At 57.3% G+C, this 17,928-nt stretch overlaps 1 protein-coding gene across 1 annotated transcript; it reads right to left on the reverse strand.

The window, feature by feature from the left end:
* Window positions 1-2,157: 2,157 nt before the first annotated feature.
* On the reverse strand, window positions 2,158-17,038 carry WNT4 (Wnt family member 4). Its single transcript, XM_040533954.1, is given in 6 exon segments — window positions 2,158-2,719; window positions 2,722-2,818; window positions 2,996-3,138; window positions 3,479-3,610; window positions 5,741-5,976; window positions 16,859-17,038. Coding segments are annotated over 6 exon segments (1,053 nt in total). The 5' UTR covers window positions 16,936-17,038; the 3' UTR covers window positions 2,158-2,351.
* Window positions 17,039-17,928: the final 890 nt, after the last annotated feature.

Consider the following 17,928-nt stretch of genomic DNA (forward strand, 5'->3'; position numbering starts at 1 on the left):
TTCATCACAGCTTGAAAAAAAAATCCCATGTGCAGAGATTATCTACACACTGATCTGGATTGTCTTGTTCAGCTTTGGCCCTCGTCCTAGATGGACAACGAGCAGAACACTTGGCTAGTGGCCTGAGGTCTGTGGCCTCCTCTGCATGAGCTGGGAAGAGGAGGAGTAGTCTCCAAGGTACTTGAGAGCTTGCAGCCTTGGGACCTGGAGAGCCAGAGGGTGGGGGAGCGGAGCCCAGATCCCCAGCAGATCCCAAGAGAGGCAGCCCCTGCTCCGTGCTGCCCTGCTCAAACATCTCCAGCTTGCATCAAAATGCCTCAACCTGTGGTGGCTCCACCTTGGGGTTCCTGCTGGGTGCCAGCCCCCCGCTGCCCCCTGCTGAAGGTATGGGGAGCCGGGCAGCTGGGGGACAGACGGGGTCCCTTGGTGCAAGCCTCCCGTTTGCCATGGTGTGGAGGAAGCGAGCAGGGGCCTGCTCCAGGCACACGGCTTGGCCCTGGGAGCCGCAGCGCTGCTGCATCAAGTCAGCTGTCAGAAGCCTTCCAGCCGGACGGTGTCTGGAGACCTTCCAGCAACCACAGCCTCTCCCCCAGCCCATCACTGCCACAGAACAGACGGGATTTAATGTATGTCTGCATGTTCCCCTAACCTTTCCCCTCTCGAGACGAAGCAGGGAAGAAAAATAAGGCTGCAGGTTTGCAAGGACCCCCAGTCCAGATGGTGATGGTCATGCCTCTGGGCTTTTCTGGGCTGAGGTGGGCAGAGGGGAATGGGCTGGCTGCACGTGGACGCTCCTTGCTCACACAGCAAACGCAATGCCACCCCCCAGCGGCTCCTGGCACCCTGGGCAGATGTTCCTCTTGGCTTGAGGTACCATTTGGGGCTTTTTCTTTGCTCCCTTTGCCTCTCAACTCGCAGAAAACTGGTTCGCTTTCCACCTCCCCTCGCAGTGCCCCACTGCTTATTAGTTCTCCAAATATTTCGTCCTGCAGCCCAGCAGCAAGGACGCTGCACTAAGCCGATCCCAGGCAGCAGGGAGGTGGGGGCGGGCAGGACAGCATTTTGTCCCCGCGGCGCTGCTGCGGGCACAGGGCAGCTGGGGCTCTGCTGCACTAAATCCCTGCACATGGGGCACATGCAGCAGCATCCCTTGGGCTCAGCCTTCCTCCCACACTGCCCAAGGATGAGGCAGCAGTAGCAGCAGAGCATGAGCATCGCATGTCCCCCTGCAGCATCTTCCCCTCGCCCCAGCAATTGCTTCACTTTCAACTTCTGCTTTTCTCGGTAAAAACCAAGCTGGGGACTGGCCGTGTCCAACCTTGTCCCCAGGAGCCCTCACTGGCTGTGGAGAATGCCCTGGGGAAAGCACGCGTAGGAAGAGGAGGAAACCTGGTGGTGGGATGCTGGTGAGCGAGGTAGGGGCAGTTATAGAAAAGAGGGAAAGAAATCCCCTGGGATTTCCTGCCACCAGCTCCCAGCTCTTCCTTGAATCGCAGGCACCACGGCCTCCCTGCACCCTCTCCACAGGCTCCAGCACAGCGAGGTGCTGGAGCAATGAGGGGGTAAGTGGGTTTGCAAGGGGAAGGGGAGTCGAGTGGGGATGTTGTGTCCTTTGACAGCCCGGGCAGCTGCTGAGGAGCTTCTGTAAATCACAGCGGCTGCCAGAGCTGCTCCAAAAGCTAGCCGCTGCCCAGGAGGCCTTTCAGCATCCCACAACAAGGGCATACAGGAGTGTGCCACGTCCCCTCCATATTCTCGTAGCTCTAAATGGGCTCTCTGTGTTGCCATTAAGACCCAGGGACAGTGCCACCCTGTTGCCATCTCCCCATCCCCTGCCATGCCCGCAGCTGCACATACTGGTTGCACTCCATCGCCTCTCAAGGCTCAGCCGAGCCAAGCAGTGCTCTGGGCTGCTTAGTGCATGCCTTAAACTAATACAAATCATTGTGATAGAAGATACTGAGTGCCTAACGCCAGCCTCGGCTTAGCCATCGCCCGTTCGCAGTGCTCCGGAGGCAGCGGGAACTCGTCCGATAAGAGCAGGCATCGTGCAGGTCCCCGGCCAGCTGGTGAGATCAGGCACGTCCCTGCTGGCTCAGGAGGCCACTGCGGGGCTTTGGCTTCAGCAATAAATAAAGCAAACAAACAAAACAAAAATACAACAATTGCTTTTTTTTTTTTAACTTTAAATATTTTTTTTCTTTAAAATCTGTTTTCCTCTGGGGCTCTGTCTCTGTAAAGAGCTGCAATCTCCTTGCAGCGTCTGGGCCACTTCCTCAGTCCTGGCCCTGGGGCAAGAGAGAAGCAGGGTCACTTAGAGAGGGGGACGGACGGGAGCTCCCCTCTGTGCATCACCGGCACGTATGGATTTCCACCACCCGATGGCAGGGTTTGCACTTGACGGAGCAGCACCAGTGGAATTTGCAACTGCACCTTTCTACAACCTCCACTTCGTCCGTATGAAAGCCCCGACCGCAGCACATGAGCTCACAGCCATCGATGGCCTTGGAGGTCTTGTTGCACTGCCGGCCACTGGTGCCCAGCACCCCATTCTTGAGGTCGTGGTCACAGAAGTCAGGGCTGGAGTCCAGGTAGACAAGGTCCTCGTCCGTGTGCGGTTTGAACTGGGAGTTTTTTGGCACCAGCACTTTGGTGGAGCCGATCTCACTCTGCTCGACCTCCGTGGCGCCGTCGAATTTCTCCTTCAGCACGTTGCCCACTTGCGGAAGGGGGGCATGGCTTTCCAGCACGTCTTGAACTCGCATGAGCCCGACACGCCATGACACTTGCACTCCACCCGCATGTTGTTGAGGATCGCCTGGAGGAGCACACATGAGAAAGGAGACAGGATGGTCAGCACGGGATAGATGCAGCAGGAAGGTGGGACAGAAGGGGACAGGGCTCTGCGGGACACGGGGTTTAAAAGTGAAGCCAAAGGGACTCAAGCAGTGGCTGCAGACCCCGCTGGGCTGCCCGGGTGCCCCTTCACCATTACCTTCCTCCCTGCCTCGTTGTTGTGGAGGTTCATTAGTGCTCTGTTGGAAGAGGCCCCTTTGCTCCTCTCACGGACGTCGACGAAAGACTGCGAGAAGGCCACGCCGTAGGCAATGTTGTCGGAGCAGCCGGACCACTGGAAGCCTAAGGCACAGGGCATGGGTGAGACAGATGACGCTGGCCTGCCTTGCTCATCCCTTTCAACTCTGCTCTTGCTAAAATACTGCTCATCTGCCCCCTTCTGTCTTGCTCTCCACCAGGCTGGGCTGCCTGTGTGAGTCACCAGACTGGGGAAGCCGGAGAAGGGTGGCCCGGGTGGGGGGAACAAGATCCTTTGGGCTATGCTCCCAGGTGCCTTTCTTTTTTATTTATTTATTTATTTTTTTAACATTTCTCTTAAAGGTGCCCACCACCCCCAAGAGTGGGCATTGCCCTATTCGGTTGCTTTGCATCCCCGCGCAGCTCCCGCCCTGTGCGTGCTCACCCTGCGGGCTGCCCCCCTGCACCGTGCGGTCGCAGCCACACTTGTCCAGCTCGCCGCTGCTGCAGGCGCGGGTCACTGCAAAGGCCACCCCTGCCGAAGAGATGGCATAGACGAACGCTGCCTCCCGCGTCCCTGCAACGGCACAAACAATGGTGGAAAAACGTGGCAGGAGGGCCGAGGCACGCGAGAGGGCTTTCTGAAGCTGTGCACCCAGGTGGCCAAGGCTGGGCTCGGCTGCTGCATGCGCCTCTTCTCCCCATTCCTCCCTGCCCTGGTGTTGCACATAACGCCCCTTGAAAATCTGGTCTGAAAATGGACTCTTAGCAAAACATGCATGCAGAGCTAGCAAATCGAGCCCTTTGCTCTGTCTCCCCTTCCCCAGAGATGCGGCACCACATGCAGGACTCATCCTCCCCACACCCAGGCATGATGTTTGCTTGGTCCCAAGCCCGCACCAGTCCCAGCAGAGGAACCCACGCTGCTTGCAGCAGCAAAAGCCCCGTCTTGCAATGGCCAAGGAGCTGGGAACTGCCCTGCAAGGTTAAAACCTGAATGTGATGGGTAAGATTTTAACCTGGCAGTGAGAGAGATGCAAAGGCTGCATCGCCAGCGTGGGGAGAGCTCTCCTGAGCCTACATGGGGTGACTGTCCTGCCTGGTGCTCGCAGGGCACCCCTTCATGAGAGCCCTCTGGCATCCCAAACAGTTATACTTCTGCACTGCTCCTGATATCCAGGACTGCCCCCTGCAGCTGCAGACCCTTGTCGTTGGCGCACAGAATCCCGGAGCTGCAGACACCTCCAAAACCAGCCTACAAAGCTCCACTACCACAGCCCAGTCCCGAGGAGCAGTCCCTTCCCTGCACTTCCCTGCACTACCAGTGTGGTGGTACCCAGGGAGAAAGAGCTCATTTGAGCCATCTGCATGGGGAGACCTCTGGACACAAATCCCCGGGGTGGCACGGCCTGGGATCGTGGCTGTCGGCTCTTGCAAAACCCAAACACCCACCAGCCTCTGAGGCCGAGGGTGGCTGAGGACACAGCTCCTCTCCAAAGAGGGAGGATGGCGTGTTGGGTAGCCGTGTGTTAGAGCTGTGTGAAGGCAGAGGGGGGGGGTGGCAGAAATCTCCCTGGCTCGCCAGTTGGACAGAGGGCAGCTACTTTGGTGGTCGCAGCCCAGGCTTTGGTGGCCAAGCAGCAGTGGCTGGGGAGGGCCCAGCCAGCGGTGGGACTGAACCGCCTCCAAGTTAATCGAGGTTAATGGTAGGATCGTGTTGGTCGGTTTGTGCTGTGGCTGACTAAAAAGAGGCGACTTTTAGTTTCTGGTATTTCTGGTATTTCCAGTCCTGAACCTTCACAAGAAGAGATCTTCACCCCTGCATCGAGGGGAAGAAAGTCAAACAAGGAGCTGGGGAAGGTGCTGGGTGCATCAGAGGTTGGGTGGCACCCGAGGGCATGCAAGGGCTCCCCTGGAGATCTCTGGGGGTGCTGGAGCGGCCTTCCCCTCTGGCTCCTCACCCTGAGACTCTGGGCCCTCGCTTGGTTCGGTCACAGCCCTGTGCCCCCAGGATGCCTGTGTGCAGCTGGGATCGCAGGGGCCAGGGGCTGTCCTGGCCATAAATCCTCCTCGAAGGCTGGCAGCGTGGTGGTGGCAGGCGATGCTGCTCCAAAGAGGGTCCAGCCACGGCGTGTTTTACTCTCGCTGGGCGGCAGAGGGCTGTCCTCCCAAGGCCTCGCACGCAGATGGCTCCAAGAGCAGCGCTGTTTGGCAGCAGTCACCGCTGTGGTGCTGCCCAGAGAAGAGACCGAATACACCCAGCATCTTGCTGCAGCTGTGGCTTTGCAGAGCAAAGCTCCTTGGCTCAGCAGGATGGAGACGAGGCCACTGAGCGACCTTACGGTCCTGCTCGAACTCGGCACGTCCTTGAAAAAGCTTCAGGCTGGATGCCTGGGGCTGATGCCTCCTCGGTGCCTACGTATGATGGGCACCCACTGGGTGTGAAAAAGATTCAGCAGAGCAACCATCCAGCAACTGAGGAACCACAAGGGCCTCGATATGCTCCTGCCAGCACAGTCCAAAGAGCCTTGCTGCAACGCCCAGGGAAGGGCTGTGAGTCCCAGGACCCAGTGCAGGGCTGTTCCCTACTCTCCGCAGCTGCTGGCTCGGGGGCAAACGAAACCCCCCTGCAGCCCAAAGGACGTGGCTGGGCTGTTGGAGCTTCTCCCCCGTGCTGCAGCACCCCATGCGTGTCCGCCTGGCTCACCTTGTGTTACCACCTTGCCGAAGACAGGCAGCGTGTCCAGCGTGGAGCAGTTCCAGCGGCGGTTGCGGAACTGGTACTGGCACTCCTCAATGGCCAGCTGGGCTCCGCGCCGCACCGAGTCCATCACCTCCAGGTTCCTCTTGCACATCTGCACCTGGCGCTGGATCAGGCCCTTCAGCTTCTCACAGGTCTCCTCCTCAGAGATGCTCCCCACCGAAGACAGCTTTGCCAGGTACCTGCCGCAACAGCCAGTGCAACGGGTTAGGAGGCAGGGACTACGGGGAGCACACACGTTCAGCAGGAGGTGAGGAGACCCAAGCCTGTCATCCCCTCACCTGGGTCACCTTAAAAGTGCCACTGCAGTGGCTCCACAGGATGCATTTCTGCATGGCAGAGAACAAGGCCAAGCGAAACAACCATCCCGCGGCAGCCTGGTCCCCTGTCTCTTAGGGAGACCAGCTGCTGACTCCCCTTTGCCTCTATTGCCTGCATGGAGGATATTTTCGGTGTTGTCTGAATGTGCCCGGTCAGGTCTCCTGAGTACCGGCACATCCAAGCGCTACTAGGAAAAGCCAGAGGTCTCCGAAGTCAGCCAAAACAAGCAGGACAGCCACTTGGCTGCCAGCTCCAGCTGCCACACGGCTCCCGCGGCGTGGCAGTGTGCTCATCACCGACAAACATCTCCCTCCAAACCACTTCCCTCCCGGAGCCTGCTTTTAGCTCCTCCAGCGCCTGAGGATGGCCTCTGGGAGCCGCCAGGTTTCCTGTCACTTGGGGTTCAAGCAGGGCTTGAAGTGGGGAGGATGGAGCCGGGAGCCCACTGGGGACAAAACTGCACGTGCTGAGCGCCTCCTGCACCGACCCAGCTCCCAAACGTGGCCGTCAGGGATTTGGTGACTTCGAAGAACTGGCCACGTGCTCAGTTTTCCATGGCCCCATCCTCAGCAGGACTTACAGAGTTGCTCTCCAGTGGTGGCATTAGGGGAAGGGAGAGCTGCCCCTTTTTGGGTGAGCATCCCGCAAGCTCCGGGCAGCTCCCCACCAAGCAGCTGAGTGCACTGCACACCACAGTAACCCAACCCACCACACCCTGCATCCATCGCTATGTGCGCCAGTTTCCCAGGCTCAGCCTCCTGCCCCAGCCTGATCCCAGACTGGTTATAAGATAGACCCCCCCCCCCCCCAACTCATCCAGGCTGTAGGATAAACCCTGATTTTCTAAGACTATCCAGGCTAGTGCGGGTGCAGGCACGTGCCCAGACGCCTCCCTCCTTCCTGTGGCTGCTGGCACCTGCTTCGAGTGCCACTGCCACTGGTGGCACCCTGTGCTGCCACGGGGCAGTGATCCCTGGGCAGGTACAGCTCATGCTCGCACCCTCCGACCGCACCGAGCTCTAACATCTTCAGGAATCACCAGCACCAAAGAGCTCACATTGCTACCTCGCCCGTGCTGAGTGATGCGAGTACCGAGCGAAGGCTTTTTGGAAAGCTCATTCCTTGACTCTGCATTTCTCAGCCCTACAGAGCTTGTGGGTTTTTTGTTTGCTTGTTTTTTTTTTCTCCTCCTCCAAAGTTACGACATCCTGCTAAGGATTTTGCCTTTGAAGCACTGCTTGCCTCTGAGAAGTGACTATTCAAAAGTGGCTCCTGCTTCCTGCCTTCCCATGTGTCCCAGGAGCCAGATCTGCTGACTTCAGCCACAAGATCAAGCTGTCACAGCCTCTTCCTCCCATTAGCCATGCCAGCCTGCCCCAGGAGGAGGGAGCAGGATTTTCTCTTCCGTGCATCAGCAGAATTATTCACCAGCTTGGTTTCATGCTTACAACTGGGGGCCGTGGGAGATGGTGAGAAAGCTGGGTTGGCTTGCAGCGTCCGTGGGGAGTCTGCATGGCTAGCCGTCAAAAGCATTCAGCTTTCCTCATGCGTGGAGGTCACTTGATGCAATGCCTCTCGGACAGTGGGAAGTGGCAGGCTGCTGTGCTTTCAGAGCCAAGCTCTTTTCTAGCCTTTATACCAGCTAAGCAGCTCTGCCCAAGGGTTTCTGCTCCTGTAAGGGCCCAGTCTTTGCAGAGGACCAGCTGCACGACTGCCTAATGCACACAGCTGATTTGAAAACCCTACCACGAGTGAGCAAACCCACGGTTCGTCACCTTTCTGCCAGCCCCACGATGTGAGCAGTGCTGCTGGTGCCGTGCTGTGGCCCCGGACACCGGGAGCAATGTTTGCTGCTTCTGCACCCTGCTGCATGCGGCTGGGCCAAGATGAAGGCAGCAAATGTCCCTTGGAATCATTCAGGACACTTGATGCTGAGCCCATGACAGCCCTGTTCGTTCCCCCACCCAGCTGTCATTTCGGGAAGTCACAGGGAAGCCAGTGCACAGGAACGCAATCAGATTTATCCTGAGACACCGCGAGTCGGGTGATCAGCTTTGGGCCTGGAAGACAAGAAAACCAGATTCTGCCTCCAGCACCATCCCCTTGTGCTAATCTGCCTATTTTGCCCCCCCACCCCCCACCCCATGACTTAAGCAGTATTTATTGCAGCAGGGAACCAGCTCCTGGAAAGCAGCATGGCTGGTCCTGCTGGTGAGCCAGTGCCCAGCCCCGCTGCGGGCACCTAACATCAGCTCTGCTTAGGAGCAAAGGAGATAAGAGCACCATCTCCTTTTCTAATATATTTCCCAGCTCAATGGGATTCTCCAGGCAATGTAGAGCTATAAATTCAAAGTACACATGAAGAGAAGGATGACAAGAGCCTTTCAAGCCTTTCCAAGTAGATGTGCCTGATAAGACACCTCCCCAACAGGCATTTAATGGTATTTGGGATGATAGAATGAAGGACAAAGATGCTTCAAAGATGGATACAGTTCTTCAAGAGCACGTCTGGTAATTTGTTTTGCAAGGCAGGCAAATGAGGTGAAGCTATCCAGAACAATGCTGTGGCCTCTCTCCCCCATCATTCCTCCTCGGCCCCTGCCCCCCCCGCGGATGAAGGCAGCTGTGCCTGAAATGCCACAGCCCCAGGAGACTCCCAGCTTACCTCCAGCCTCCCACACCCTCTGGTACCGTCCCTGCTTTCCAAAAAAAGGCTTTCTTTTTGGTGGGGTGAGAGGGGAAGGCTCCAACCCTAGTCTCTAGGTCAAGTCAAGGATGCAAGGAAGGATCTTTGTCAAGTATGGGACTGCTTCGAGGCTTTCAGGTGGCACCTGTCTGTGTCACACTCGGGGCACTATGCAGGAACATCTCACTGCCTTTCCCTTCTCTGTGGCAGCTGTAGGGCAAGATTAGAGCTGGGAAAGGTGCTCTGCCCCCACCAGCACTTGAAGATGCTCCCACCCTGCAATGCACAGAGCGTTCCTCAGGGCTGTGGAGCCCGAGCGAGGCACCAAACCCATCTGCAATGCTCCTTGGTCAGCACACAAGCCCTGTTCCAGCACGTTGCCTGGTCCTTAACGAGGACATTGCTCCAATTATTTTTTTTCCTGAATTGAGGTGGTAGAAGCCACAGACAAAGCCTTCTCTGCCTTCCTGCACAGGCAGCAGGACCAGCACACCAGGAGTGAACCAAAGCAAAGCTGTCCTCTGCAAGGTCTCAGCGCAATCTCCATCTCAATATCACCTCTTGATTTCTCTGTAGCTGAGCAGAGCTCTAGACTATGATTTAAGTCTCACAGGCAGCCTCAGAACAGCCCTGCTTGTGGAAAAAAACCCAAATAATAGCATAATTTCTTCCCTTACCAAGACTGGGCAAGGAATGTTTCAAGGGGTAGCTCCTGCCCAAGTCATTTGTTCAAGTCTTGTCTTCTTGCTTCATCATCAGATTTGTATTTCTTTTCTCCTGCCTTTACATCCAGACAAGTCACTCACAGAACAAGCTTCCTTTTATTAAAAATCACTGACTTAACACAAAACCGACAGAAAGCCGTTCCTTTTTTTCCATCCACAGCATACAGATCAAGGTTGAAGTCCCATAATTTAAGTATTCGCAGTTGATCCACTCTGCGAGATGGCAAACAGGGAAACCTCAAAGCCAGGGAGATTTGAAAAGGAAAAAAAGAAAGCCCTACTTAAATAAAAGTGACGATGATAATTTCTGCCGCAGAGGCTGGCAGGTGGAGCCAGAAGGAGAGGGGAGGGGATCGCCTGCCACGGAAAGGTGTGGAAATGTGAGTCACGGATGGATTCTCAGTAGAGGCAGTTTGGGGAAGATGCAGCAGATGTCCTGGAGTGAGCAGAAATCTTGGTTTTTAAACAACAACAACACATGCACAAAACCAAAAAACAAACAAACAAAAAAAAAACACCCGAAATGGAGTTTCAGGTGTGAAAATTCCTCATGTCATTTCATTTGGAGAACATTTTCCTAAAGATGGTGACAGCCAGGCCTGTGGTCCCCTATCAGAGATGCTGAGCAGTCAGATGAGTCAGAAGCTTCGCCCTGCTCGGCAAACACCCAGCCCTCCTGGGCCACCTGCCTGGCTAAGGCCATAAGGGGGTTGTTCCAGCCAAAACAAGTGAGAGGAGAAAAGAGGGAGGGGAAAAAAAAAAGAAAAAAGAGAAGAAAAGAAAAGAGGAGAGAAGAAAAATGCTTCAGCATCTCCGTGCTGCTGGAGCAGGGAAGGCAGCCACCAGCCTCCACCTGTGACCACGGCGGGTGCTGCTGGAGACCTGCGAGGCTGCCCCAGTGCAGCTGGTGGCCCTATAGCAGGACATGTGTCCCCCCCCCCCCCCCCCCCGGTATTAGATGTCCTTCCTTTCCGTCACTTGTAAATGTAAACCATGATTTACAATGTTGTCATCCGAAAGCCTGTCTGGTTTCTTCCCTGGAAGAAAAGCAGCTCTCTGGCTCCGTCCTTCCTGCCAGTTACTGCACATTTCATCTCTTGACTGAAACCATGTTTTTCGCACCCAAATCTCCACCTCCAATTAACGGCTGCCAAAGCAGTCCCCCAGGGCTGCCGCGCTCACCGTGACCTGACCAGGGCTGGCGGGGAGCGAACCCCACGGGGCTCCAGCCCAGCTAGGGACTCTCCACTGAGTGCCCCTCAGCTTCTAGGACGTGGTTTCACCCCTAGCAAGCTGCCACAGGCGATGGTGGCCCCCCCAGCCCCTGGGGACAGCCAGGGGCCTGGCTATGGGTCCCAGGCCAGCCTGGTGCCCTGGCTCAGCACCTGCACTTTGTGATGGAGAGGAGCAGGATGGCAAGCTGAGCCAACCCCGAGGGCAGCATCCACTTTGGGAATCTACTTCAGCTGTGCAGGAAGCATCCTTTACAGCATCTCCCTTTATAAGCCAACAGGATCTACTCCTGTGCTTAAGCACTGCAGCAAGGACTGGCTGCAAGAGGAAGCAAGTGTGGGCCGCATGTCTGAGCCATGTGGGAATTCCCCTCGTGCAGCGCTTCAGGCTAGACCTGGTTGGAGAAATTCTGACAAGTTTTTCATTTCAATCCAAATTTGCAAACACATGGTGAGAGGAGCCCTTTTTTCACGATTAGTTTGATCTCACCCAACTTCCAACAGACCCCAGGCTGGTTTCCATTGGCCAAGATGCTCAATTAATTTTTTCCCTGAGTAATTTAATGAAAGCACAATACTGGCTCCAGTTCTGCTGAGGCAGCCAGATGCTGCACGGCACCTTCCCAGCTGCAAACCGCAGCAGCCGCTCCTGGGGAGCCCGGAGGATGCGGCTGGGGGTCACCCACAGGAATGGGGGGCATGCACCCCACACCTGGAGACAATCAGAGGTGGCCTGCACTTTGTAGCCAGAGCAGGGCCTGCCATTCAAGCAGCCTTGGATAATTGAGATTTCTGTGGATTTGCAAGGCTTTCAGCTTAAAAATTTTTAAAAATAAAGAAAATCGAGTATTGTAAGAGCCTGTGGTGTTGCACTTGTAAGGAAATATGGAAGAACCTCCTGGAAATGGCTAACCTGCAAGGTTGCTCAGCAGTTTCACATTTTAAGCAAGCCCAAACAAATGGCTGTAATGTATCTCCCTCCATCTACAAGGAAGGATTAATTGAGAGGACAACAGCTCTCAGCACAGAAGCATAAGCATTTTTTTGCTGCAATACAAAAGCCTGGTTCTGACTCATGGATCCACCACAAACCGTTGCAAAGAAGAAATCTGCTTCTTGCTATTGCTTGCACGTGGAGCTGACCAGATCCTGTCTTTGCACACCACAGGATACAGGGTAGCTTTATCTCACCCATGTCCCTCCTCCCTAGGATAAGGCTCTGCTCCTGAAGATTAGGGTATAGTTTTATTTGAGCTGTCCCTAGGGAAAGAACAATGCCCATCCTCACTGAGGAGCGGGAGAGCATCAATCCCTCCTCCATCCTGGCAGAGCTCAAAGACAAGCCAAACTGTCTGGTAGTTCAGTGATGAGATTTGCAAAGGTCTCTCGCCTCTGCAGGATGCAACCCTTAAGGGCAGTCTGTTTTCATAGCTGAGCTAAAATTAGCTGCTTTTGTTAAAACTGACAGGATTATTTTTTTTTTTTAAGTATTGAAAAAAAGAATCATTCAATTCAATGGAGGCTGCCGGTTTAGGTCTGCCTCCCCAAATCCCTTGGGAATAAGCGTGCAGGGCCCCAGCACCCCCTGTGGTAATTCACCACGCAGCGCACGGGCAGGGGAGCCCTAAGTGCTGTGCCTGCAGCCCCAGCAGGATTCCCAGAGCAATGTGAAGGGGCTCTGGGCACCCCTGCAGCAGAGAACCCTTCATCCAGCCCCCCAGCAGCCCATGAAGCAAGGAAATTCTCCATCAGACCCACTTTGTGCAATCCACTGCCCTGGCTGTCAGAGCAGACGTGACTGGGGAACCTTCCCGACACCGTCCTCACACCGAAAAGCGCATGGGGAGGGGAGCAGGGCTTGGCAGGAGCAGATCTGCCCCGGAGCTACCTGCACCTGCTGAATCAGGGCTGCAGCAGCGTGGCATCCACTGGGAAAATGCTGGGCCGGTTCCTCGTTGGGTGGAAAATGGGAGGGTCACAAAGACAATGCGAAGAATCTCATGCAAAATGGAACCCAACCAGGCTCGAGGTGAAGCAAACTCTCCACTAGCAAAGCTGGGGAGATTCACCTTAAAAATCAAGTCTGCTTTAAGAACAGAGGGATGCAAGTGGAGGACCTAGGCCTGCTTCTTCTACATCCCCTACGTTGCACAGGGACCCAAAACCGGCACAAAATTAGTGTATAGGGCTACCCAGGCCGCTCCTGCAATATTCCCTCTGCAAAGCTGGCAGGGGTGAGCAGACAGCATCGGGCCCTGTGTTTGTCAAGCACCTTGTGATGTTCAATGAAAGGGGGGGGCTACAGAAACCCCAAATCTTTTTATCCCTCTCTCTCCAGCCCTCAAAAGTCGTTGCTATTAGCTGCTTAGCCAGGCTTGTTAGGATGCTTGCAAGGTCTCCAAGCTTTCCCAAGAATAGGCAGTTTCATTATTTAAAGGCTTTTAAAAGCCCAGCTGTGCTCCTGGCCCTTTAAGCCAAGTCTCAAGCCCAATCGGAAGCTTTAAACCCCTGTAAATAGGGGGTAGACGGAGCTGCTGGTGGCACACCCTGCTCTGCAGCAGCATAACCACATCTCATACTATTCAGAGTGCACGGAGAGCCTCCTCCAAAGCCAGCTCTGGATGTGTAACAGCAGGAAGAGGGAGAGAGGCTGCAATGACTCCAGAGAGCTAGATAACCAGGGCCCTACCCATAAGGGACCCCTGCGCTGTTGCCTCTGGAAGCTTTTCAGGCAGGAGAATTGACTCTCAGGGCTACAACTGCTCCAACAACCCAAATAGCTACAGGTGACAGCAGCCCCAGTGCCATACGCAGTTAACAGAAACCTGCATTTACCCCCACTTTGCATATTTTCTAGTTCACCTCTTCAGGTGGGCTTCTGCTCCCCACCAGCCCCCAAAGAGGTAAATAAATCACCCCTTACCTCCTGCCGAAATGGGGGCCCTGCTCTCCCTGGGCCACTTCCAAGAGGTGCTCAGCCTGTGCAGTGCTGGGTGCTTGGCTGAACCCTCTGAGAACACCCCCAGCACCAGGATGTTGCCGCACCTCTGTCCGAACATGCTTCCAAATTCAGTCACGTTCCTGCACACGTAGGTTCAAGAGCTGAACTGAGGCCATGAAATGCAAGTTGCTTTGTATTGGAGATCGTCCCATGGGTAAAACAAGTCCCCGGACTCCTCCAGAGGAAATGCAGAAGGGAGAGGTACCTGCCCTTTATGCATGAGCACAACCAGCTACAGCCCTTTACTTCACTTTACAATTCTGTGCCTGCTTTAAGGAAAAGGCTTAAAGCTCTCTGAGCCTCAAAAGGCAGGAGGAAAAGCAAGTCTGAGGCTTTCATTGGAAGGGGGAAGAGAGCATCTCTTCAAATTTGGATGTCAGAGCTTTTCTGGATAGGCAGTGAGCCAAACAGCAACTCCCCAAGCTCAGATGCTGAGAAAACACACCTGAGGTTTGCTTCCTAGCCAGATAGAAAGTATCTCGGCCCATTTAATGAAAAGATTTGGCAAAGTCCCTTCCAGCTCAAAACGTGCGGCAGCAGAGTGATGCCTGGCAGAGACGCTGACACTGTCCTCTTCTAGGTGGGATGGGGCTCAGAGGGCACCCTGTGCGGGGTCCTGATGAGCCCTACCCCACTGAGCTGGGCTCACTGAAAACCTTCAGCTCAAGTGTTGCAAGTGGCGTCTCCGAAGCGCTCGGGGAATGCGAGTCCCGACAGGTCAAAAGACGCTTTAGAAAAAGCCTCGTCTTGTGAAAGGCACACTGAGCTTAATCACTAATCCAGCAGGTTTCTGGAAAAGCAAACTTCACCGTGCGCTGCCACCCAGCGCACACACCTACGTGCAGAAGTATGCACCTGGCCAGGCGCGCACCCAGCACCGTGCGCCAGCTGGATCCGGCCTCCAGATGCTGGGCGCGGGCGGGCAGCACCCAGGCAGCGCTGCGATAAAGCAGAGCACGCCGGAGCCCACACGCATGAGACGCGCAGCTTTGCAAAGACATACGAGGCATACTCATTCCTTGAATATCTGATAACTCCTGGGATCCTTCTAACTCTGTTTATTGCCTCCGGCAGCCTTTGTTTCTGATGTGAGAAGATAAACAATGGGAATTGTCTTAATCCTAAAGGCAGAGAATAAAAAGCACTGAGCGGGGGATGATCCTTTTATCACAATACATTTGTAACATCAAAAAAAGTTGACCCTTTCTTTCGAACACACTGAGATGTATCTGCTTTTCCTCCCCTGTTGGCAGGAATGAGCCCTCCGCTCTCCCGTGGATGAACCCCCCACGCTCACCCCTCGCGCTGTGCTCCCGTCGCGCTGCGAGCATGGCCGGCTGCACACAGCGCTCCCGCTCGTCACGGCAAGCAACCTCCCTGCCTGCCTCGTCTTCCCACTTCTCCCCACAAGCCCCAGCCCTGCAGCTGTGTGCCGGGATCCCCCCTCCACACACCCGCGCGGAGCTGACCCTGCCGCTGCGGTTTAACACCAAACCCCTCCTTCGCCAGGTGCTTCGCCGTGCCTGTCCTGAGTGAGCATGGGCTGCTCCTCCCCAGGGACATGCCATCATCCCACAGGGCTTCCTCGGGACTTTCTCCCTGCGGGAAAAGTGCTCCCACTCTTTCCGATGTACCTTCACCAGACGCGTGACAGCTTAAAGACCACCTTGATAGCTGCTGTGATCCACCCACCTCTTCGCTAGAGACAGCGGAGCGCAAGTCGCTCCATCTGGCAAAGCAGGGGGAGGAGGGCTGAGTGCTAACGCATCCCAGCCAGCTACCTGAGGGTGAGCACCTTTTCCCATCGGCAGGACACCGGGAGAATGCTGCTGACCTGGTGCCAGCTTTCCCCAGCCGTAGGGAGCATCCTCCAAAACCAATCCACCTCCTGCAGCCTCCAGCAAGCCAAACCTAAAGGCAGGAGAGATGGGAATCACAGAGAGCACTCCTTGCGCAGCATAGGGGACATGCTTCTGGGTCCATGCCTGCCTGGGTGTGAGTGTCGGGAGAGGTGCAAGCCACCAGGGAGCTTTTGTGTTGGTAGCCTCAGCCTCCAGCCCTGGGGACTCCCCGGAGGTCTGCGGTGTGCCTGCCCTTGCCGATGGAGGCCTGGGGAAGCGAGTTGGATGCGGCCCATGCGCCCAGCCCGAGAGCAGGTCTGCTCGGTGTGAGCACCGGGGTCTGAGTTCAGCCTGCCAGCACAGCGGCCGGGACGCTGGGAGTGGGGGAAATAACGTCTCCCAAAAGACAAGATTAATTAGGAGGAAGCAGTGCCTCCATTCAGAGCTTTGAGGGAAGGCGCTGTCACACCCTGTCCCCTCTGCCCTGGGGGTCTCCCCAGAAGACAGCCCCTCAGCCTTGGCAAATGTGCAGGAATTTTCCAGAACGATTTCCGCCCCTGTTTACCTTACACATTATTTCAGTGTTTGCTCAGCGGGTAACCAATGTCACCGGGCTCCTCCATGGCACGCAGCAGCCCCCCACGGCCCCTTGACCGTGCTCAGGGGGCAGCGGGGGCCAAGACACGCGCAGCCTGGCCTGCGACCGGTCCCCGGGGCCAGCGCGCGAGTGAGCCCAGCTCGGCCACAGCAGCCGCCCTGGCCCTGCCAAGTCCTTCCCTGGACCGCTGGCCCTCGCGGGGCGCCTCGCCAAGCCCCAGGTCCTGCTCTGACCCGGGGGCCCGACCTCGGCTCCCCGGCGCAGCCCAACTGAGTGACTGAAGAACAAAAGGAGAAGGGGGGGGGGGGCTTTCATGCACCTCAAGCGAGCCGGCGAGCGGCCTCGACGAGGCGCGGGAGCCGAGCAGCCGGGCAGGGTCCGCATCCCCGCAGCCCACCTGCCGGAGCCGCCGGGCCGCCAGCCCCTGCCCCGCCGGCTCGGAGGGGGCGAGAGCCCGGAGCCCCCCGCGGGCTGCCCCGGGGCCGGGAGCCCGAGCTCCGCCGCCGCCCCGCTCCGAAACTGGGCAGCGACGGGGCGCGACCCCCGCGGGGGGGGGGCGGGGGGGGGGGATGCTGCCGGGCCCCGCGGCACCTGCTCGGCCGCCCCCGGGGGGAAGCAACAAGTGGCGGCGGCGGCTCCCCCTCGCCCGCGGCTACTCACAGCCAGTTGCTGGCGTTGGCCGAGAAGGTGGCGAGGATGATGAGCAGCAAGGAGCGCAGGAAATACTCCGGGCTCATCCTGGAGGGCAGGCAGGCAGGGAACGAAGGAGCGGAGCGGAGCGGAGCGGAGCGGAGCGCGGCGCGGCGCGGCGCGGCGCAGCGCAGCGCAGCGCAGCGCGGCGGCGGCGGCGGCGACGGCGGCGCCCCCACTCCCGCCCGGCCCACGGCCCCCAAGCAGCCGCCGCCGCAGGTGGGCGCCGGGCAGGAGCGGCGGCGGCGGCGGCGGCTGGCGGCGGGCGCTACCCGGTGGATGCGCCCGCGGCGGCCGCCGAGCCCGACTGTCAGCTCGGCCGGCCCATCCCGGGATGGAGCGGCGGGCCGGGGGCGGGCCGGAGGCGGGGGCAGCCCCGGGGGCGGCCCCAGACTGCGGCTCCCGGGGCGGCTCCCGCCGCTGGGGACACCCCCGGGGCGGCACCGGTGCCGTCCCGTCGCCGCGCTGCGCTCCCCGTCCGCGATTCCCCCCCGGTGCCGCTCCGCCGCCGGCAGCGGGCCGCGGGGCTCGGGATGGAGCCCGGTGGTGCCTCGGTTTTCCGTAGCGCTGGCAGTAACCTGGGCATCCCATGAACTGCCTCCACTTGTGCTGGAAGGAGTCTCCCAAGGAGAGGTTTCTGAGGGTTCGCCACAAATAGGCAGCTCTTGACTTCGGCATCTGAAAAGTGAATAGAGGGGGGTCCCGGGGGATTACCCTCAGCAGGGAATAGCAGCTGGAGCTGGCATCGGGACAGGGCCACAGACCCTCTTTGTGTCACCACAGGTCTGTCCCTGCAGTGCCTAGTGCTGGGCTCTGAGCATGTGGAGGAGGATGCTTGAAGAAGCATCAAGGATTAAATCCACACCTGAAGTTGTCTAGAAAGGTCAACTGCTGGGAATCCCAGCAGCCTGGTTTGCTGGCCCTGGAGGCCAGGAGATGCAGTGGGAATCCCCATCTCTTCCCCCACCTGCCATGTCTCCATCTATCCCCCACAGACCGCATGGGCACAAATGACTCAATTTAAACCCAGGAGCAACACG

This window comes from Cygnus olor, chromosome 21 (assembly GCF_009769625.2).
Source record: "Cygnus olor isolate bCygOlo1 chromosome 21, bCygOlo1.pri.v2, whole genome shotgun sequence".
NCBI lineage: Eukaryota > Metazoa > Chordata > Aves > Anseriformes > Anatidae > Cygnus > Cygnus olor.